At 38.5% G+C, this 22,762-nt stretch overlaps 1 protein-coding gene across 1 annotated transcript in view; it reads right to left on the bottom strand.

Annotated features, from left to right (window-relative positions):
* The window catches only part of SGCD (sarcoglycan delta), a 514,895-nt gene that overhangs the window by 134,337 nt on the left and 357,796 nt on the right, over positions 1-22,762 (bottom strand). The window contains exon 5 of the mRNA XM_036751244.1: positions 22,089-22,208. Coding sequence (XP_036607139.1) covers positions 22,089-22,208 — 120 coding nt within the window. The remainder of the gene's footprint in view (positions 1-22,088; positions 22,209-22,762) is intronic.

The raw sequence follows: 22,762 nt of genomic DNA, 5'->3' as shown, positions 1-22,762 counted from the left end.
TTGAGTGATTTGCCTGAAATCATAGGTCAGATCTCCTAAATATCAGTTCAGACCTCATTCTACTCCTATACTGCCCACTTCATTACTTGTTTCGAGGATAAAATGCAGTGATGGTGCTCTGACCCTCCAGTCCTTCATTTCCAACTGTTTGATACACACCTCCATCCGAGTAAAAACAGTAACAACCTGCATCTGAATAGGACTGGGAGGTCTGCGAAGTCCTTTACGTACATTAATCTGTTCAATCCTTGGGACAACCCCGTGATTTTAGGTGCTCATATTATCCTGGCTATTTCACAGATAGGGAAACCAAGGTACGAAGAAGTGACTCAGCCTGAGACACACAGCTTCACTAGATGAGATTATACTTGAATTCAGGGCTCCTGCCTCCACACCCATTACTTTATCCATTGTGTTATACATGTCTCTCTTGAATCTCAAATTCAAATGAGTAACATACACGAAGTGCTTTGTAAGCTTTAAAGTGCTATTTAAATGCTCCTATTTTTACTGTTACGTCTAAAATGGAACTTACTTCCTTCTTAAAATGACTACTCTTTCAAACACTCCATTTTCAGGCAAGAACACCAACATTCTCCTAGTCAACCTAGCCCTAGGTTCACAATCTTAAAACTATCCATGACTATCCCCCCTTACCAAGTTCCCATACACAATCGCTTGTAGACTTTGTTTTGCTATTTCAACACTTCTTATTTAGACCATTTCAGTAACCTTCTAATTAATTTCTGTTCTTACAGTTGTTTCTTTCACCAACCAATCCTCCATACAAGTGCCAAAATACTCTTTTCCTAAGATTCTGGGTCTTAGGAACTACATCAGTCCAATTCTCTAACCTTAATAGCTCCATATTGTCTCTAGGGTGGTATGATAGAAAGAGATCACCTAATCCACCCCCTCATTTTTCAGATAAGAAAGCTGAATCACAAATAGATTATTTGCCCAGGGTTATAATGGCAAAAAGTAGCAGAGCTAAGATTACAGCTAAGGTTTTTTTTTTTTCCTTCTGGTAGAATGCTTTTGCTTATACATGGAAGCCTCAAAATACCCGATGGATCTTATATCCAATATCTTAATCAATCAGATCCTGCTATATAGTATATATTATTGAGGAAAAGGAAAAGCAGAAAGGGTTAACTGTATTCATTTATTATAATTTTTATTGTTGCTTTTTGTTTTAGATATCCCAATTAGTGTCACTATATATTCTCCCTACTTCCATAGTACTTTCTTTGATTAAAAACAAACAAAAAAGGTAAATTTTTAAATGACATGAATAATTTTCCTTCCATTTGAACTTACTCTTCCCATCTACTCATCTAAGCTTTGCCTTATCTCCACCTCTGAAAAGCCTTCAAGGTTTAGCTCAAATCCCTTCTCTGTGAAGCTCTAATATTACCAAAGGAGGAAAAAAATATCTTTCCCTCTGACTTCCCATCACACTTGTCTGTGCCGCTCACATATCACCAGCTCCTCTTGTAGTGGGTCTGAAGGGTTAAGTGAGATGTGAGCAAACGAGGGAAACCATGAAAATCTGGTGAAAGGTCCTGATACTTCCTTCTATCTATGCCTGTGACCTCTTCTAATTTTCAATGTCAGTCACTCACCCAAGAATTAAATATGGAATAATCTGCATATATTGGGAGACTTCAGCAATTGTTACGAGGTGGAGGAGGGGAGTGAGAGATATGGAATATGATAGAAGTAGGAGGCAGGAGGGGCTAGAAAGCTGTTATTTGTTGGATTTTGCAGCTCATGGCTGCTCTCCCAGTTGTGCTGAGCCAGGCAATGAATAAATCTGCTTAATGAGGAAATGGCCAGTTTCCCTCTTGTCAAACTTATTGTAAAAATCCCAGGACTCTTGGGGGTTCAGAGAGGGGGGAGAAGCAAGGTTAACATCTCATACAATATAGTATAATATTTTATATTGTATTATATTATTATCTTATACTTGTGTGTACATACTTTCTATTTACAGGTAGAATATAAACTTCTGGAGAGCAGGATCAGGTTTACTCTGGTCTTTGTACTCTTCCCAGTCGTTTTAGCACACAGAGCTTCTCAAATAGCTGTTCTTCAGGATATATACTGATAGATTTTTGAGTAAAGGCCCACCCAAAGACTTGCTAGGTGTGGAATCAGAGGATTTGAGTTTAAAGTCTAGCTCACTTAATTATCACCTGTGTGAGGCTGGGCAAGCCACTTCATCTTCTTGGGTTTGGGACTGTTCCATTCAGTTCTAAATCTATGATCCTCTGACTAGACAAGAGAAACTTCTACAAACTTGTGGGTAAAGGATGCCCTCGTTAAATGCGGGACAGGAAGTCTAAACTTGGGATGCTCACCAGTAACCAATCAGTGGAATGAATATGGAGTTAGGGAGGGAGAATCACTTTCCTTGGCAGCTGAAATGCATTTAATGACCAAAGAAGGAAAAGCTATTACCTTTCCCCACAGTTTGTAGGCACCCTGCATATTGATTTCTTATTGTCTCCTTTTGTTTGGTTATCCACAATAGTTTCCATGTGGCCATGGTACAAAGGCAAGTGATTCCAGGAGGATTTGACCCCTGGTAAATATCCATTAAGCAATTGTGTTTGAAGGACCAGGCAATCATCAGAACCACAACTAGCGATTCTGGCTGGGGGAGGGGCAAATGCACTCAGAGGCAAGATAGGGAGGGAGGAGGGAGACTAAGAACCTAGTGTCCTCAGGGGGGCACCCAGGCAGAGCACTTGAGTTCAAGGTCTTAAACTTGAAGGTGGCTTACTATGGAGGGTGGTGGTAATGGGTGGAGATGGAGATTCTGAATACCCACGGGGGGGGGGCCAAGAAATGTGCCATCTGATAGTTTTCTATTTTCCCTAATTATTCTTGCTAACTGGATATTACTATCACCTTTTCTTTCCTCCTTGCTGAAGAAGTATGAGTGCTGTTAAGACACCCTAAATTTTGATCCTTTCAGATACAGTCCCAGCCTTGGTGATTAATACAGCAATCACTATATTAGACCTATTACTCTGCGGCAATGTCAATGTTTTCCCAGCTTTGCTTGGAAAAAAAAAATTGTCTTCATTCATTTTTCTTTTGGATCCATTGTTAATGAGCAACATGAGCTTTATCTGCATTAATCCATTACAAGTTCAAACTCATGGGTCAGGCTCAATGACATCCTCATTGCAGTAACATCTACGCTCCAGTGCCTAGCACAGTGCTAGCCGGGTAATAGACACTCAAGGTGACAGATACAGATTTGGCTTTGAAACCTATGACTCTTTAGATTTTATAAACATTAGGCTACTCAACATTAGTTTAAATGATGCTGAAATCACCTTGTTAAATACGCTTCCTTTTTTTCCCTTTTTTGTGTGTGTTTTGGAAGAGATAAGGAAAACAAACATACAGGGGAGAAAAAACCCTGCGTCTCTATACCTAACATCACTTTTAATCTTATCGCTACATATGATTTTTCTATTTTGTTCACAGAAGTAAAACTATTTAAATTTTCTGACATTCCTTCTGGCTCTAAAAGTCTGATTCTTTTTTCCTATTTCATGAATCATTCAGTCAAATATGGTATTGTACAATAAGGCATGAAAAATTTTGAGGGAGGATCCACCAGGGACATTTAGTCCCATTTTCTCCCCGTTGTTCCTTCCCCAACCCATTATACTGTTTTAGGCAGAAAACTGACATAATGCTATTTATTTGTTTTCAATGATGATCACTCTCTAGAATTCAATTCAAATCAGATTATTTACTTGGGGGAAGCAACTACTCCCAATCCCCAAACTCACCTATTAGCAATAAATCAATCAATATTTATTGAGTGCTTGCTGTATGTATACAAATGTGCTAGAAATTTGGGGAGACTTGCAGTTTAATAAATGGCCTTTTTCCTCATTGAAATTTGCAAGTTAGTAGGGGGATGAAACATTAACAAAGGTAATTGTAATATAGGGACAACTGGTTGGTACAGTGGATAGAGCATTGGGCTAGGAGTTAAGAAGACCTGAGCACAAATCCAGCCTCAGAAACTTCTTAGTTGCATGACCTTGGGCAAGTCACTTAACCTCTATTTGTCACTGGAGAAGGAAATGAAAAACCACTCCAGTTTCTTTGCCAAGAAAACCCCATAGACAAAGGTCTATGGTGTCACAACAAGGACATGACTGAAATGACTCAAAAATTGTGATACATAATATTACATGTTACATGTAGTCTTAGGTTCATAGGATTTTAAATCTAAAGCTAGAAGGAAACTTAAAGGTCTAGTTTAGCCTCATTTTAAAGATGAGGAAACTTAAGCCCAGAGAGGATAAATGATTTGCTCAAGGACACACAGATAATAAAAGGTTAAAGTAGGATTGAAATCCAGCCCTCCGACTTCAAATCCAACACTCTTTCCACTGAATTAGAAAATTGCAAAACAAGGTGTTCCATGACCATCCATGATACACCTGGTGTATGTCTCCTTTCTGTTCTCCCTACATTGAACCCCTATCTCCTATTCGCCTATCCAATTCCCACCCTGCTTTTAAAGCAGTGGTGTCCAACTCGAATAGAAACTGGCATTGGAAAACCATAGGTAAGGATCCCTGTGGGTAGCACATTGACTCAGAAAACCACACATTAACATTATCTATGTTCTATTGAATTTTTATTTATTATGTTAAATATTTCCCAATTGCATTTTAATCTGGTGTAGCTGGGTTTTTTTTTTACCACCTTTGCTTTAAGGCTAAACTCAGGTTCCTCCTTCATGAAGCCTTTCTTTACTGTTTTCCTGTGATATATGATAACGCTAGTGTAAATGCTACATACTTGACATACAATAATCATATGCTGCTGTGTGGCATTCCTTCTATTGCTGTATTAAGTTTCAACTATTTCACATTGTTATTTAATCAAATTTCTATCTATATCTTTCAATTTAGTGCGTTTCAACAAGCATTTATGAAGCAGTTGTCATGTGCAAGTCACTGTGTTAGTCAGTGAGATAAAAAGACAAAAATGAAAATTAGTCTCTCCCTGCCCGTGAGGAACTTACAATCTACTGTCAAAAGTCTATGTCTTATATTCCTTTATCTTGTCGAGCTTACAGTCTATGGCTGGACTTTCTAACTAGATTAGGAAGCTTTACTTTTTTTTTCCAATTATGTGTAAAAATGTTTTTTAACATTTTTTAGAATTTTGAGTTCTAAATTTTCTCCCTCTCTCCTTCCCTCAGAAGGCAAGCAATTTGATGTAGACTATACATGTATAATTATGCAAAACATATTGTCATATTAGTCATGTTGTGAAAGAAAAAAACAGACCAACCCTCCCCCACAAACTGCGCCCCCCAAAATAAAGTGAATAAAAATGTATGCTCTCAACTGTATTCAGACTCTGTCAGTTCCTTGTCTGGAGGTGGATAGCATTTTTCATCATAAGTCCTTAGGAATTATCTTAAATCTGTGTGTTGATCAGAGTAGCTAAGCTTTTCACAGTTTATCATCTTTACAATATTGCTGTTACTGTGTACAATAGTCTCCTGGTTCAACTAACTTCACTTTGCATCTGTTCATATAAATCTTCCCAGGTTTTTCTGAAACCATTCTCCTCATTATTTGTTATAGCATGATAATATTCCATCAAAATCATATGCCACAACTTATTCAGATATTCCTCAATTGATGGATTTCCAATTTTTTGCCAACACAAAAAGCTGCTATAAATATTTTTGTATATACATGTCCTTTTCCATTTTCTTTGATCCCTTTGGGATATAGACCTATTAGTAGTATTGCTAGGTCAGAGAGTATATACAGTTTTATAGGCCTGTGGGCATAGTTTCAAATTGCTCTCCAGAATGGCTAGATCACTTCACAACTCTACCAACAGTATGTTGGTGTCCCAAGTTTTCCACATCCCCTCCAACATTTATTATTTCCCTTTTCCATATTAGCCAATCTGGTAGGTGTAAGGTAGTGGCTCAGAATTGTTTTAATTTGCATTTCTCTAATCAATAGTGATTTAGAGGATTTTTTCCACGACTATAAATAGCTTTGATTTCTTCTTCTGAAAACTGCCTGTTCATATTTTTTGACCATTTGTCAATTGGGGGATTGGAAAGATTTTGAGGGCGGGAAATCCATGTTACTTTTGTTCACCCATAATGACTAACATAGCAAATATATATGGTGAATGAATGAATGAACAGATGTTAGAGTCAGCCCAAAAGTGACTTGAGGCAAATGGTAGATGCAGCTTGCTAGGCCTTGAGGCTGGGCTGAGATTTGTGTAGTAAAAAGTGTTTGACTTATACTCAAATCTATTCTGCCAATTACTAGTCATATAACCATGGACAAGTCATTTGATTATGATGAGCCTTAATTTCTTCATCTGTAAAACTGGTATGATACTTGCACTGAGAGGTAGCATGAGAGAGCAGATACATCCTTGTATCTCAGAAGGTCTGAGTTCAAGTCCTGACTCTGATGCACGCCGGCTGTAAGACCCTGGGCAAGTTACACAATTTCTCAGTACCCCAGGTAACTGTTTAATTCTAAAAGATGAAGAATAGTTCCAGATCTGCATTGGTAGAGGGTGATTGAAATTGTAGGTCTAGAATAACATGAAGAAATAGTTGCACCACTTGAGTCACAGTCTTATGAGGAAGGTGCTTTGCAAAGCCTCAAACACTATGTCAATGTAAGCCACTATCGTTTTACTGATCTAGTTACCTCACACACTACTCTCAGAAGAGATCAAGGTGAGGGAGAGCTGAAAAAGATAAAGGATGGAAACAATTGGCTTGGGATGGGGATGGGGATGGAAATGGAGATAAGAGAGACAGAGAAGGCAATCCAGAACAGTTTTATCCCATTCAGAAGAGTGAAATGAAGTTAGAACCCTTCCAAAAGGGACCTTAATTCTGTTACCCTTCCCTACTTCTGCTCTGAGCCCTGCTATGGGCAAGGACAATTTTCTTGTTCACAGCCCCTCCTTTAGCAGAGAATTCCCCATCCTTGGCCTCCCCTGGAATGAACACAGAACAGCTGTCCATGGGCTGCAGAGTAAAACTCTCCTGCAGCCAATATAATTAACGACAAGCCCCAAAGGTGGTGACATGTGCTTGCTGCATGGAAGGAGTCCTGACATTGAGGGATGTCTTGTGGTAGTGTGTGTCCTCATTTGGAAATGGTCTGTATTTGGTAGTGTCTGACATAAAGAAATCTTTCTGGATAGAAAGTATGAAAAGAACTCAGAAAACATTAACATGTCATAATGACAACAGAAGAAATAAACAAAAAGTCAATTTAGAAGCAAAACATCAACAAATTCTACACCCACCCCCCACCCCTCGATAATTGCTGGAATTATTTATGTTCAAGGGAGCCAAATCCTGAAGCTTATCAATTCTTTAATCAAACTAGAAAGCCTACAGAGTCCCCAAGTGGCTTCTCTGTCTCCCACTGATGGAGACAATGGCAGAATTGCTGAAAACGTTTGCAGAGGCAAAGCTGTTGGGACAGCTGGGATAGTTTACATAGAGAGATTAATTCATCACACTCATGTTAAATCTTGTCTTCCTCCTGCCCAAAGTGAAAAGCATGCAGGGCACAGCAAATGTCTTTTTCATCCTGTTTCAGGGAATATCTGTCCAATGTGGGTGAAGGGAGCCAAGCCATTGTGGAGAGAAACAAAATATAGTTTATGATGCTCGTTTTGTTCGGCATAGATCTGGAGACGGGGCAGGAAGTAACCCTAAGATTTCTGGCTCTGGCTTGGGTGTTGGAGGAATGGAGAGAGAAGAATTATGTTTGTGTGTGTACTTCAAACTGGTAAAGTAGCATTTTAAAAGATGAATTGTTGTATTGTTGTAGAGTTAAAGAATGTGTGTGTGTGAGAGAGACAGAGAGTGAGAGACAGAGAGTGTGAGAGAGAGAGAATGAGAGAGTGAGAGAGAGACAGAGAGAGAGAGAGAGAGAGAGAGAGAGAGAGAGAGAGAGAGAGAGAGAGAGAGAGAAAGATAGAGAGAGACTGAGAGAGAGAGAGAGAAACATGTTGGACTCAGAAGCAGAAGACCTGGGCTTAGATCCTAGCTCTGATATTTATCATGCACTACAACTTTGGCTTGATCACTTCACCATCTATAAAATGAAGGGATTGAGAAGCTGCATGAGAGTGGACAAAGAGCCAGCCTTAAAGTCAGGAAGACCTATCTGACACATAACAGCTGTGTGACTGGGGTGAGGTACATTATCCACTTCTTGGTGCCTCTAAACAATTCTCCAAAACCTATAGAAGCTGCAGCAGAGTTGCTGATCTGTATTGGTAGAAGGAATTTCCTCACTGGGAGTTCCCTACACCAATGAAAAATAAAGGATGGGGTAAGGGAATGATAATATTTGTACTATCTGCCTCATTGGATAGCATTCTGTAAACCTTGAGGTACTATAGATATGAGTTCATATTGTTATTCAAAGGAAGTGTCAGTTTAGCCTTGTAAAGGATTTTTTTTTTGCAATAAATACATAGTACATTGGGTTATGGGTTGTTGTTCTTTGGAGAGTCTTTTTATTTGGCTTTTTCACCATATTATTTGTGGGAAACATAGCTTTATGATCTAATAAATTATCCTTGTATTCCTATAAATAATAACCTACTTAGGAATGATGTGCCAGAGGTGAACTATAAAACTCACAATTCTTTTCAAGCAGCCAATTCCCCAGCAGATTAAATCTACTTAATGACAACCAAACAGGGAGAACAAGTGCTCAGTCAAGTTTTGAGGGGCAGTGATTTGTCATTTAAACTTTTTTTTTAAATTGGGACCATATACTTTAATGTGCTTAAGATTGATTTTGAGAATGCACTGTCACACAGTAGGTAACATGACCTGTGCTTAATATAATTCTTTATCCTCCTTCCAAACTTCCTTCTCTTTGCCCTCTTTCTACTACAACCCCCCACTCAAAACATGTAGGATCAATTTAGGAAATTTAATGGAGTGTCTGTGGTTTTAAAGGATAGTATAATAGATTTTTTTAAAAAAATTAACCCTTTTTCTTCTTCATCCCACCCTGACTGAGGAAAAAAATAAAAGAAAAACAAAAACCATTGTAACAAATTATACATATTTAAACAAAGTGAATTCCCTCATTGGCCACATTCTAAAATGTATTTAATCTTTTTGTGGTTTCAAAAAACTAGAAACTAAGATGGTACCCATAAATTGGCGAATGGTCAAACATATTATGGTATATGAATGTAATGGAATACAATTGTGCAAATGAAATGATAAAAGAAATGGTTTTAGAGGAACCTGGGAAAACCTATATGAACTCATGCAGAGTGCAGAGTGAAGACAGCAGGGACTGGAGAACAATTTCTCCTTTAACAACAACATTGTAAAAATAAATAGCTTTAAAAGGCTTTAAGAACTTTGATCCACACAATGACCAGTATGTTTCCAGAGGACAATGATGAAGAATAGGACCCACCTCCTGACAGAGAAGTAACAGACTAAATAAGATAGTTAAGGGAAACTAGGAATCCTAGGATTTTAAAGTCAGAAGCAACCTAAAAGCATAGAATATTGAGAACTGAAAGGAATCTAAAACCTTAGGACATCAGAATTGAAAAGAACTTTAGAACACAACTTAGAATGTCACAGCTGGAAGGGCCCTTAAAACAAAGAACATTAGAGCAGGACAGAAACTTAGGACAGAAGAGGACTTAGAGAACATTTAATCCAACTTTTCATCTTCTCAGAAGGGAATGTGAAGAATAATTGTCCCTCATCATTTTTTAATATTTAATTTTATTTCAAACTTAAGAAATGTAACAAACATTTTCATAACATAGTAGAATGGGGGGTGGGGAGATGTTTGCACACGAAATTGCAAATCTATTTGTACAACTTGCTATTCCTTTTAAATATATAATAAAATTATCATGTAACTTTCTTTTTTCTCCCTTCCCCCCCCCCTTGTCCTAGAGTTGGTTACCATTAGACACAAATAGGTATGTGTGTATATATGTGTATATATATATATATATATATGTCTATATAGGTAAAATCATTCTATATATATATATACTTCTATTTATCATTTATCTATTTATCTCTGGATGCAGATAGTATCTTTCTTCATAGGTCCTTTGTGGTTAATTAGGGCATTTATAATAGTCAAAATGACTTAGTCACTCAAAGTTGTTCTTAAGAAAATATTGTTGCTGCTGTATACACTGTTTTCTTGGTTCTGCTAATCTTTTAAAATTAGTACGATGGAGGAAAGGTGGCTATGCCCATAAACTCTCCCTTGACAGTCTCATCAGAAACTGAATGGATCATGGAGGTAACCCAAGATGGCTAGTTTCACAGATAATAAGAAACTCCTTCTGAAGACTTGCTACAACTGTATATAGATCTCCTCAGGGAAATTGTTAAATAAAACCAATTCCCTGTCATAAATATTAATTGTTGGAATGTAATCAGATGATTTACCCAAGACTACCTTCTAAATGTAACATATAAATAGATTTGGAGGCTCTGGGGAATCCTGATGTGTCAACTAGTGAATCCTTAAAAGGATAAGTTAAGCATCAGACCATATTTTAATTTCTATAAAACTTATGCTAATTTAAATAGCTTTAGATTTAATTAAAAATGTTTTTGAATGGATAATAATATAACTTGGGTAATTAGCATCAAGTGGCATCTAGAGGACAAATTTGAAAACTAATCTAGAGAATAGAATTAATTAAGAGTTAGAATAATGCTTTATCATTATGCTTTGTTTATAAATGCTATAATGTCCAACTTATTATTAAATGAAATTGGTAATTAATGAAAATCAAAGTTATGTTTCCCCTGCTGTTTTTAATAGATTATGTCTTAGATACATTGGCTTTTAGTTTGTGGACTTCCTTTCAGGAAAAAAAAAAGTAGGTCTTAACTGAAAGGAGATAATTCTGATATTCAATTAGCAGGATGCCGCAATGGGTCTCATCTTGCCTTCTTATCTCAGAGACATTTGACGTTCCCTCGTATGTATTTAAAATGATTCAAAGTCCTTTGCTACCCATAATGCAGTTCTTCCCTATGTTTTCATCTGTATCTTGCAATCATTCTCATCTTCCAATCAAAAATGATCTTTTTTTCCTCCTTGGACTTCATATAGTACTTTGCAACTCTCTTGTGTCTTCAACACATTCTATTCTGTTATATAATTATTGCTTAGTGATTGCATTTTTTATCTGTCATACTCACCTGATGAATTACGGCATCTGTGAGGAAGGGACTGTTTCATAATTACCTTTGTGTCTCCCCCAGTCCTAGAAGAGTGCCCTGCATATAGTAGGTACTTAAAATAGTTCTTATAGAATGAATGAATAAATAGTAAATTAGCATATGATACTCAAATGGATATTTTTTTTCTATTCCATTTACTTCAACAAATATTTAGCAAGTATTTACTTTGTGCAAGGCACTGTGCTAGGCTGCTATTCATATTTTCCTTCCACTTCATATAGACAAAACCATAAAGGAAAATGATCTGCCTAAACTTTATGATTGCCAAGGAAATTGCTGTAACCATGAGCACTTTTTAAAGATTACCACTTTACATTAGTCATACAAGCACACAACCCCCACCATGGTACTCTTACACATGAGATTCTACTCATTACGTATACCAGCATTTCAAGGTTCTGATACCAGAAACTTGTAGCTTAAAAGAGATCAAAGAAAGTACAGCATTACTCTATACCAGGGTGGGGAACCTGTGGCCTTGGGGCCACATGTGGCCCTCTAGATCCTCAAGTGCAGCCCTAGAGGGCACCATGTGGCCTTGAGGTCACAGGCTCCCCCACCCCTGCTTTACACAGAAGATAACAAGCTCCAGAGAAGCATAATGGGACATAACTGGATAAAGATTAGATCTAGAATCTGGGGGCCTGAGTGCAAGACTTAGCCTTGATACTTAATAGGCCCAGGTTGTCATATATGGCTGCCTCTTTACTCAAGGGCAAGAGGTAATGTGAGTTTATTTCTTTCATTGATTTACTCCCTTCCTCCCTCCCTCCCTCCCTTCCTTCCTCTCTTCCTTCCTCCCTCCGTTCCTTCCTTCCTCCCTCCCTCCCTCCCCTCTTCCCTTCCTTCCTTCTTTCCTTCCTTCCTTCCTTCCTTCCTTCCTTCCTTCCTTCCTTCCTTCCTTCCTTCCTCCCTTCCTTCCTCCCTCCCTCCCTTCCTTCTTACCTCCCTTCCTCCCTTCCTCCCTCCCTCCCTTCCTTCCTTCCTTCCTCTCTTCCTCCCTTCCTTCCTCTCTTCCTTCCTCCCTCCGTTCCTCCCTTCCTTCCTCTCTTCCTCCCTTCCTTCCTCTCTTCCTTCCTCCCTCCGTTCCTTCCTTCCTTATTCCCTTCCTCCCTCCCCTCCTTCCTTCCTTCCTTCCTTCCTTCCTTCCTTCCTTCCTTCCTTCCTTTCCTTCATAGCACAGTCCTTGGAATCAAACCTCATTCAATCCCATCTCTGACATTTACTTGCTGAATGACAGGGTAAATCACTTCAGCTCTTTGCTTCCTCATCTAAAACACTGGGATAGTCTTCTACTTAACTTGTCTTGAGGAAAATGCTTTGTCAATCCTAAAGGGCTACATGAAGGTGAGCAATTACTTTCTAATAATAGCAATTATTACTGTTAATTAACTGTCCACTAAGCCCTGGAAGAAAAACAAAGATCAATAGGACAAGGTCCCTATACTCAAAGACGTTTATAGTCTCACGGGGAAGGATGACAAAGGAATAGATAATTGCAGTACAAAGACCATTACGAATACAGAAAGGCAGTGCAATGCTCCAGCATAGTAGGTTTGCTGATAACCTTTCATAGTGTTTCAGCCAATGCCCTGGACATCTATAGGACTATAGCTTAGAGGATTATGCGGACTGCATAGTGACGTAATCCTCTATTTAGTCAAACTACTGAATAGAATTTAAAAAACAAAACAAAACAAAACACCTTTTCTCTAATTAAAGAATAAAAGAGAGGCAGCTTGTTTTAGTGGATAAGAGGGCCAATCTTGTAGTCAGGAAGACCCGATATTTCACAAGTTCTCAGTGCTCAAAGTAAAGAAAGCTCTAACCCTGTAATTTACAGATTAGCTATGTATCTGCTTCAGTTTTCCACACTGGAAATTCCCTGTACAGATGAAAATAACCCTTCTACTTCTCCCACCCAAATAATAAAAATCCAGCTATAAAGGAAACAAAAGGTGCTATGTGAAATTACATAGATATGAGTCTGATCCAGCTTCCAGGGCCAAACCTAGAAGAAGGAAGACGCCCTCCCTGGCCAAAATGATCGCATTCAAGTTCCTACTTACCTAAGTTATTTTATCTCTCACTGTCTAAGGCAGCTCAAAGACTGTAAGTATCAGAAGGTGTCAATCTTTGTTGGCAGGAGAACTTTTCTCATCAAAGAGTCCCTTATACTAATGAAATTACAGATCTAGTCACCCCTCCAAAAAAAATACCTAGTGCCCAGTACAGAGACTGACACCTATTAACAAGTGCTCTTAATAAATGTTTTCTGATTAATTGAAATTTAAAAAAAATCAAATTTAGATAAGTAGAGAAATGTGGTAGAGGTAGGTGGAAAGGAATCTCAAATATTGGGATGAGATATTACTGGACACTGTGAGGCTGCTGCTGGGAATGCTGCAGTCAGTGTAAATTGAACAGGGCTGGATGGGCCATCTTAGCTGGGGTGTATCCACATTATCCACATAGATGAGGAAATGTCCCATCTATAATTTTACCATTTGGATTAATTATTCTTATTAAATAAGTTCTAGGGTAAGTTATTTTTGCCCGCAGAAGGGAGTGTAAATGTCCTCAGAACTCTCTAGATGCTGATGCTCTGTTGCAAAGCACTGGTTGTCCTACTCATATTTACGTTTCCATATGATATCTTTTCACCCAAAAAGTATTCAGTGGCTCATTATTGCCTTCCAAGTAAAATTTAAACTCTTTTGCCTGGCATTCAAGACCTTCTATAATCTGGCACTACATTATCTTTCCAGCTTTATCACACACTGTTTCCTTCTACACATAATAAGTTATATATAGATAGATACACACATATTTATACACTATCTATACATATTTATTATATCTATATACTATCTATACATGTATGTATAGATAGTATGTATAAATGTATAGTGTGTATATATGTACAGTGTCTATGTGTATGTGGCTGTGTGTGTATTTTAATGGATGGATGGATGGATGGATGGATACACGAATGAATGTCCTACAAATTGGTGGCTACAAATATAGGAGGGACCTTGGAAGAAAAATCAAACCTCTACACATGGACATAGGATTCAGCACAGAAGTAACACCTAAATATCCATTAGTTTAACAAGCTCTGTGAGTAGGGGGAGGATGATGTTTCCAAGATGGTTAACGTTTCCCAAGGGCTTTGTGGTAAACAGTATTCTTGTTTCAGTGCAATTTAACAAACATTTTTAAGCACTTACTGTATACAAGGTACTGTCCCTAGGCACTGTAAAAACAGACAAATCCAAAATAGTATGTATCCTGAAGGAGCTTAACATTCTCCTGGTTAAAGATGGTGTGTGTGTGTGTGTGTGTGTGTGTGTGTGTGTGTGTGTGCTGGGGTGGTTAGGGAAAAACACACACAGAGATAAGTAAAGACAAAATAATGGGGAGGGAGGGAGGGTGCACTAACTACTGAAAATATCATGGAAGCTATTTAGAAGAGGCGCTTGATTAGAAAATAAGGATCCTGAAAAGCAGAGACGGTAGGAGGAATGAATTCCTGGCATGGGGACTACCAATGCACAAAAGGTCAAAAACGGAATGTCAAGGTGAGAGGATATCACAATAATAGCTACCATTTTATAAAGTAATTTATCTATCATGTTACCTAGATATCACATGTGATTATGTTCACTTTGAGCTGAGGCAAGTGAAACTGAGAGCCATTATGTGACATGGCTAGGCTCACACAGAAGTAGGCAACTAAGGCAGAATTTGAACTCAGGTCTTTCTGACTCCCAGTGCAGTGTCCTATCCATTGTATCACAGGGAAATCTAATAATCCATTTTGCCTGCAACATAGGGTAGGTGGAGGGAAACAATGTGAAATAGGGCTGAAGGGGTAGAGTGGAGGCAGATTTTGGAGTCTTAAAATGTCTGCAAGGCAGGTCGGTGGCACAGTAGACAGAGCACCGGGTTTGGAGTCAGGAAGACCTGAGTTCGAATCTGAACTCAGATACTTCCTAGCTGTATGACCAGTGTTTGCCACTGAAGAAGGAAATGGTAAACCACTCCAGGATCTTTGCCAAGAAAACTCCACGGACTTTGGAGATGACTGAAATGACTCAACAGCAATAAATGCTCTGCTATGGGATTGTGCATTTTATCCTATATGTAACAGGGAACCACAGGGTAACATGGCAGGACCTGAACATTAGCAGCTCTGTCGGTTCTGTGGACAATGGATTGGAAAAGAGGAAGACTAGCAGCTTTACAAATTTTCCTTTTTCCCTTGTACCAACACCACTGAACTAATTCAGATCTTAGGAGAACTTTGAATAATTAATCCTTTATTGATGGAGGAGAAGGATTAGTAGGGTGCAGAGCAAGCAGAGTTATATTTCATGTTCCATTTTGTTCTCTATTTTTTCAAGGCTGTGTTCCTCTTCCTTCGGTACTCTCTAGAATTTCACGAACAATAAGAACCTGTGGCATGCGGTTGGATGATATCGTGCCTCAGTCAGCTTCCCAGGACAAATATATACTCACCAGTTGCTGCCACCTCCTCCACAATCATACTATTGCTTTAAGAACACATGCTACCGCCAGGTACCAAAGTGCTGCAAAATGGGCATTCACATGTTTAAATGTGAACTGTCCCTTCTTCCCCTCCTTCTCCTAAGTCACTACATTATCAAATAATTCATCCCAATGATTAAGGAGCAAAGTGAATTGTATGACTTTAATAAACATTCATTTGAACCCTAAGAAGCAACTTACATAAAAGCCCATTTCTAGGTGCACTAAAATGGCAATGAGCCAGAAATCCATTTAAATACAGTCATTGCTCTTCACACGGGGGAGGGGTGATGGGGGAGGGGCGTTACAAGAGGAGAGAAGGAGGAGGAGGTGCAATTTGGAGACATTTAAATATTCCTCCATATTTCTATCTATTGAAACCCTTTACTTCCTTTAAAATCTAATCCAGGTCCACCTCTTCCATGAAGGCTTCCCTGATTATTCTAGCTAAAAAAATTTCTCTACTTTTTCAGATTTTCTTAAAGCATTTTGTCTTGCTTTCTTCTTTACTCTCACTGCATCATACTTGTTTATGCTACATGTCCCATCCTTTTCTACTAAATCATAAGTTTCTTGAGGGTAGGGTCCTTATGATTTTTAATATCTGTGTCCTTAGTGCCTAGCACAGTGTCATGCACATAGTAAGCATTCAAGAAATGTTTGCTGAAAAGAAATGAAAACAGGTGTAAAATTCATTTCAAACTATGTCCACACACCAGGGCAGCAAGTAGATTGATGCTGGACCCGGAGTCAGGAAATCCTGGGTTTGAATCCAGCCTCTGGCACTTACTGAGGTATATAATTAGTCATTTAATCTCTGAACCTCAGTTTCTTCACCTATAAAGAGGAAGCACTTTGGGATAGTTAGAAGGAGGGCCTCAGAGTTAGGAAAACCAGAATTCCAGTCCTGCTCCTGAAATATAATGGTTGTGTGACCCTGGGCAAACCACTTGACCTCTTGCTGCCATTAGCAACTCTCTAATGCTATAACTTGTAGAATTGATGATCTTTATGGTAAATAGAGTTTCTCCACTGGGAGTTCGTGAAGGCAACGAAATCTGGACCAAAAACAAAAAAAGGAGGGTGAAGGTGGTGCTAATAGTGCCTGAAATCCCTACTGCTGGGAGTACTTGTAAGGCATATGTGAGATCAGTACGTGGCACATTCCTTATAAATGCCAGTACTATTTTCCATCCCCTCTATTCTTCTACTTTCAGTATTGTTTTCTATATTCCTTTTAAAGTAAACTTCAAGGTGCTAAAAAAATTGTAACACTAAGAAGATCACAGGATTATAGATTGAAAGCTGGATGGGACTTCAGAGACCAGCCAGTCCAACTCTGTTGCTTTACAGATGAAGAAACTGAGGCCCAGGGAAATTGCGACTCGTCCATTGATAACCTACTGTTAAGTTGCATAAATAATGATGATGATGATATTACTGATGACAACAGAGGCCTGGGAAGGTCAGGACTTGTCCACTGACAAGATATCATTAGGTTTCATTAATAATATTCATAATAACAATGACAACAAACGGCAATTAAATTGTGAGTGACTTTATCAAGTGCTTCACTGAAATTCAGGGTTGCATTGTCTACAGTGCCTCCTTGACTGATAAATTCACTTCTAATTTTAATAATCTCAATTCTATTTATCTCTATAAGATTATAAAGTATCACCAGTATGTTTTGTCTAAGGCTTTAATATGGAATATCTATCTTCAGGTGAATCTGTTTTTGTGAATACCACTATTGCCTTATGGACACGGTATTTGTATTTTTTTCTCTCAAAGTCATTTCACGTGTATCAGTTTGTATGATCCTCAAAAAAGCTCATACAATAGGGGTTGGTTGATATGATTTCCCCAATTTTATAGATAAGGAAACAAAAGCAGAAATGTCAAGTGACTTGACCAAGGTCACATAGCTAGTCAGTGGAAGAGCTAGGACTAGAACCCTGATGCCTTGACTCTAAGGTCCAGTGCTCTTTCCCTAAGAAAAGATACTACACCACTCATAGTTGGCAGCAAAACGAAGCTAGCCCTTCCCTTGCAAATGGCAAATTAGCCATAGGATATGTTTGAGGGTACTCAAAAATACCTCTCCCAGTAGCCTTCCTCCAAGTGTCTAAAGTCCCCACATTCCTCTGTCCTCTGGGCTAAGGCAATGAAAAACAGTGACAAAATCCAAGATTATCCTTTTGAAAGGTTAATACTTAAACTATTACCATCTAGGAACCCCTCATTTTGAATTAGAATCTCTGATTTAGCTGGGAAGAGAACTGGATCTTAAAGGACTGAAATTTGGGACAGATAAATTTCAATAGGGAAGAGGCATAGGAATCTGGGGCATGTGGCACTGTGTAGGAGAGCAGAGCCAAATAGTCATCCCCAAAGCTTGGGCAAGTCTTAGGCTGTAGGAGATTGGTTATTGGATCTTGAGAAACAGATCACTATTACTTTCTTTATACTTTTATCACCTTTTCAAAGGGAATTATCCCAATTCATTTATCTCCCCTATCTCCCCATTTCTCTTAGAGCTAGACCTACATATCAGAACACAACACAACTTGTCTCAAATTTACTTTGCTTTAACACAATCTTACACTAGGGTTTCTTTTGTCTGCAGGTAAGAAAACCTTAAGACACATTCAGCTGTGGTAGAGGAAGGGGATAGAAGGAATAGAAAGAACCTGGCACTAAATGACAAAGACAATCACAATAACCCCATCAAACACACAAACAAAATAAACAAACGAACAAACAGACATTGTTGTGTTATAGCTCCCCCTCTATTCGCTTTACTTGTAGAATGACCTGAAATATCCACAAAAGTTACCTCAGACCCACAAAAGAACAAAATGGGATTTATTCCGTGAAATTTGGATTCAGTCAAAGGGCCACATTTGAGGATCTAGGGGGCCACATGTGGCCTCGAGGCTGTAGGTTCCCCATCCTTGGACTAAGACATCTTACCATTGGTGAGAATTTGAAACTTCCCTAGAGTTTGTGTGATTTATCGACTGGCAGAGAAAAGCTTTTCATTTACCTGAAAATAAAATTACCTAAGAGGCATCCCATCCTAACCTCCTCTCACTGAAGGAACATGTGCCTGGGAGCTCATTCAGCCACAGGTTATAGGCATTTCAATGACTTGTGTGAGTATGAGATTGGTGAAGTGGCCTGTTTCAAGTCCTAGAAGCTTGGGTAATGGCAGGGATATTTATCACAGAGTTTCATTTCCCCATTCCTGAGTAAAAAGTAAATGTTCTTCAACATTGGCAGAGGCAGATGTTCCCAAAGCTCTGACTCTGAAAGAAAAACCTACATAAACGTAAGCCTGAGATTAAAAAAAAAAAGCAGCAGCAAGGAGGCAAGAAATTCATATTGGCTTCAAGACATCAGCATAAATAATTGTTTGTGTATGGGGGGAGGGCATTTTAAAAAATATACCATAGCAGGATCATTTAAACTATATAAAACCCAAGCATTTGAACACCCCAAATTATCCTTATGCTTTTCAAAGTCAGACCTTAAAGCTAGCTTGTGACTCATCACATTCCACAGTAACTAATGGCAAGTGCTAAAATCAGTTTGTGCAAAACTGTCTTGCTAAAAGTACCATCATTTTTTCCCCCGTAGGATGATTTTAGTGCTAGTAAAGGATTTATTCTAATAGGTGGGGGAAGGGGAAATCTGATTTTCTTCATTTATCTCATGGTCAGAAATAGCCTGGAAGGCACTAGCACACTTTGCCTTTCCCTACACAGATCATCTCATCTCTGACCCCAAGCAATGCTAACTCTCTGAATCGTTGAGGCTGCTCACATATCTACACACACATATATCTATACAGGTTTATATATTATATTATATTTGCATTTATAAACATATACATGTATGCTTACACAGAGATATGTATATGTAAATAAATACACATACATATATATTCATGTAGATGTCACACACACACACACATATATATGTATTTATATATATATGGAAGAGGAGAAAGAAGGACAGAGATAGAGAGACAGGGAGTAAGATTTTTTATCTACATGGGAAACACTGGGTATGGAATTTCCCTCTACTAATTTAGATCTGTCACAGTTTTTAAGATGTAATCTTAGAGTAGTGGTTCTCAAATTTTTTTGTCTCAGGACCCCTTTACACTCTTAAAAATTATTAAGTACCCCTTCTCCCATCACCTAAGAGCTTCTGTTCATGTGGGTTATACCTATCATTATTTACCATATTAGAAATTGAAATGTCTTAGTATTATTATGAAAATAGATGCCCCTGAAAGGGTCTGGGTTGGGAGTGGGGGCAGTATTCCACACTTGGAGAACTGGCTCTTTTAGAGAATTGCTGGTGTACTGAGAAGTTAAGTGATTTGTTACAATCATCAAATCAGTGTTATATCAGAGGCAAGACTGAAAGCCTCCTCCTGACACCAAGACTGACCTTCTCTCCACTGTGCCATAGACCCTCTCTGGAAGTGAGTAGAGTAGGGTAGGATCACAAAATTATAGGCTGAAAGGAACCACAGATGTTGTCTAGTTTAACACCTTCATTTCATAAATAAGGAGACAAACTGAGGCCCGGACAGGTTACGTGACTTGTCCAATGGCAGACAGGAAGTGGCAGAGCTAAGATTTGAACCCAGGTCTCTGACTCCAAATGTCACAACTAGAAATTACCTCAGAGCATAAAACATAGAATGCCAGAGGATGCTGAAGCGGACACAGAACAACGAATACCTCACCTGAAGAGAGCTTTAAAGATATTTAATCCACTGTCCTCATTTTACGGAGGTAAAAACTGAGATCCAGAGGAGGAAAGAACTCAATCAAGACCACATAGAGATAATGGGAGGCAGTATTTGAGCTTTGGTCTATGACTCAGTCCAGTATTCTTTCCACTCTACTTCCTTCTCCTCCCCTCTCCTTCAGCCCTCATCAGCACAACCATTTTGGTGTGATGATTCTCTAATAAGCTTATAAATCAAGGTGCTCACTAGATGGTCACTTGAGGTCAGGGTTGTTATTCATGCTTCAAGGAGCTTCAAGGCAGGTATCTCATTGAACTAGAAAAGAACACTGGCTACGGAATCAAAAAAGGAGTGATGAGGAGTTGTGAGTTACCCCTTTGCCACATGTGAACACTACATGTGTTCCTCACCACCACTGTACTCTTTGAGCCCACTCTTTGCATGAACTTGTGCATACTCATGAGAGAATATTCCTCAGACTTCCGGCAAGGAATCTTTTACACCAACTGTTCTTATCATAGCACATTAGAAACGCCTTTTCTAGAAGCTAATTGTGACTACTGATTGATAATTAATGGGAAGCACACCATTGGGAGTTCATAAGAGACTATTCCAGAAACCTCAGGCTCTTAGGGCTATCTCTAGAAATGGTGGGATGTGGGGATTGGGATGGAAATGTTCAGCCATCCTCTAGGAATCTTGCCTGCCAATGAAACTGTTAGTTGGGAATTTAGATGTGGAGTGGATGCTCTAAAATATGCATCTACTGTCTCCCAGTAGAACGTAAGCTACTTGTTATCTTTGTATTTCCAGTGCCTAGAATGGTGCTTGGCACATAGTAGATTTGTGATGAGTGATTATCAGTTTACCGATCGATTGATTAGAGCTGGAAGGTACCTTAGAACTCTTCTTACCCAACCACTTCATTTTACAGATAAGAAAAATGAAGAGAGGTTAATTAACCAACTCAATGTCACAAAGGTATCAATAGCAAAGGTCATATTTGAAGCCAAGTCTTTTGACTCCACCTCCTGTGCTCTTTTAATTGTACTATGAGATCCCTCTTTGCAGCCTACTTTACTCTATACCAGTTGAGGGTTGAAATATCCTTCATGGCTTAGCATGGATAAAGATGAACAGGACCTTAGAATTCATATCATCCAAGTCATCTTACTGTATAGATGAGGCAACTAAAGCTAGATAGGTATTTGAATTGCCCATGGCACATGGAGAATAAACACCCAGGTTCGATATCTCCAGAACAAATGTTCTCATTTTGCAAACTTGACCCAGGAAATGTTGTCTGATACCTTGGTACTGCAGAGATTTCCCTGGCTTTCTTTAATGAAATAGTCCAATCCCCATTTTTCTCTCTCTCTTCCTTTCCATTTTAAAAGTACACAGAATGATAATGCCATTTTAGTCAAGGGTAAGATCCCTTACCTAAGACTCTTAATCTTTCAGCTCCAACCACCACTTCATTGTCATCTGCAGAAAACAACAATTTTCCATCGACGGTTTTCACCTCAAATTTTTTTCCATAAGCTTCTACTGCTTTGGGACCTAGATTAGGCATGGGAAACGGAAAGAGAAGGAAAAAAATTATGAGTATATATATCAAATAAATTTGTCTTTTCATTAAAAAGAGAAAATCAAGATAATATCTGTGAAGATAACATGAGCTCTATCAAGTAATGATTCCCACAAGCCACACAAAAAGCCATTTACAATGTTTTATAGCCATACCTTATATATTAGAATAAAAACCTGTTCCCAGATGTAAGCTAATGCCCAGGATATTAACTATGGAACTTGGTTACTGGGGAAAGTTATATAACCTCCTCCCTAGAATCTTTAAAAACAATACTGATTTTTCTGTTTAGTTGGTTTGGATGCGGTATGGCCTGGCAACGATAGACAAAACTGCCATTTGAGATTTCCTCTAATCCTAAAATTCTTTTATTCAGTCCAAGGACTGAAAGTCAGGAACTTTAGAAATCTTTTTTCACTTTATCAGGTCATGCAAATTCATTAAAGTCCTGGAGTAGAAACACATTGGGATAGTAATACCTGAGCTTCCTTTAGAGAGTTAGTTCAGGGCTTACCTACCTGGGCAG

This window comes from Trichosurus vulpecula, chromosome 3 (genome assembly GCF_011100635.1).
Source record: "Trichosurus vulpecula isolate mTriVul1 chromosome 3, mTriVul1.pri, whole genome shotgun sequence".
Classification (NCBI taxonomy): domain Eukaryota; kingdom Metazoa; phylum Chordata; class Mammalia; order Diprotodontia; family Phalangeridae; genus Trichosurus; species Trichosurus vulpecula.
The sequence above is the reverse complement of the archived record's forward strand: the minus strand, read 5'-3'. Positions and strand labels throughout refer to the sequence as shown.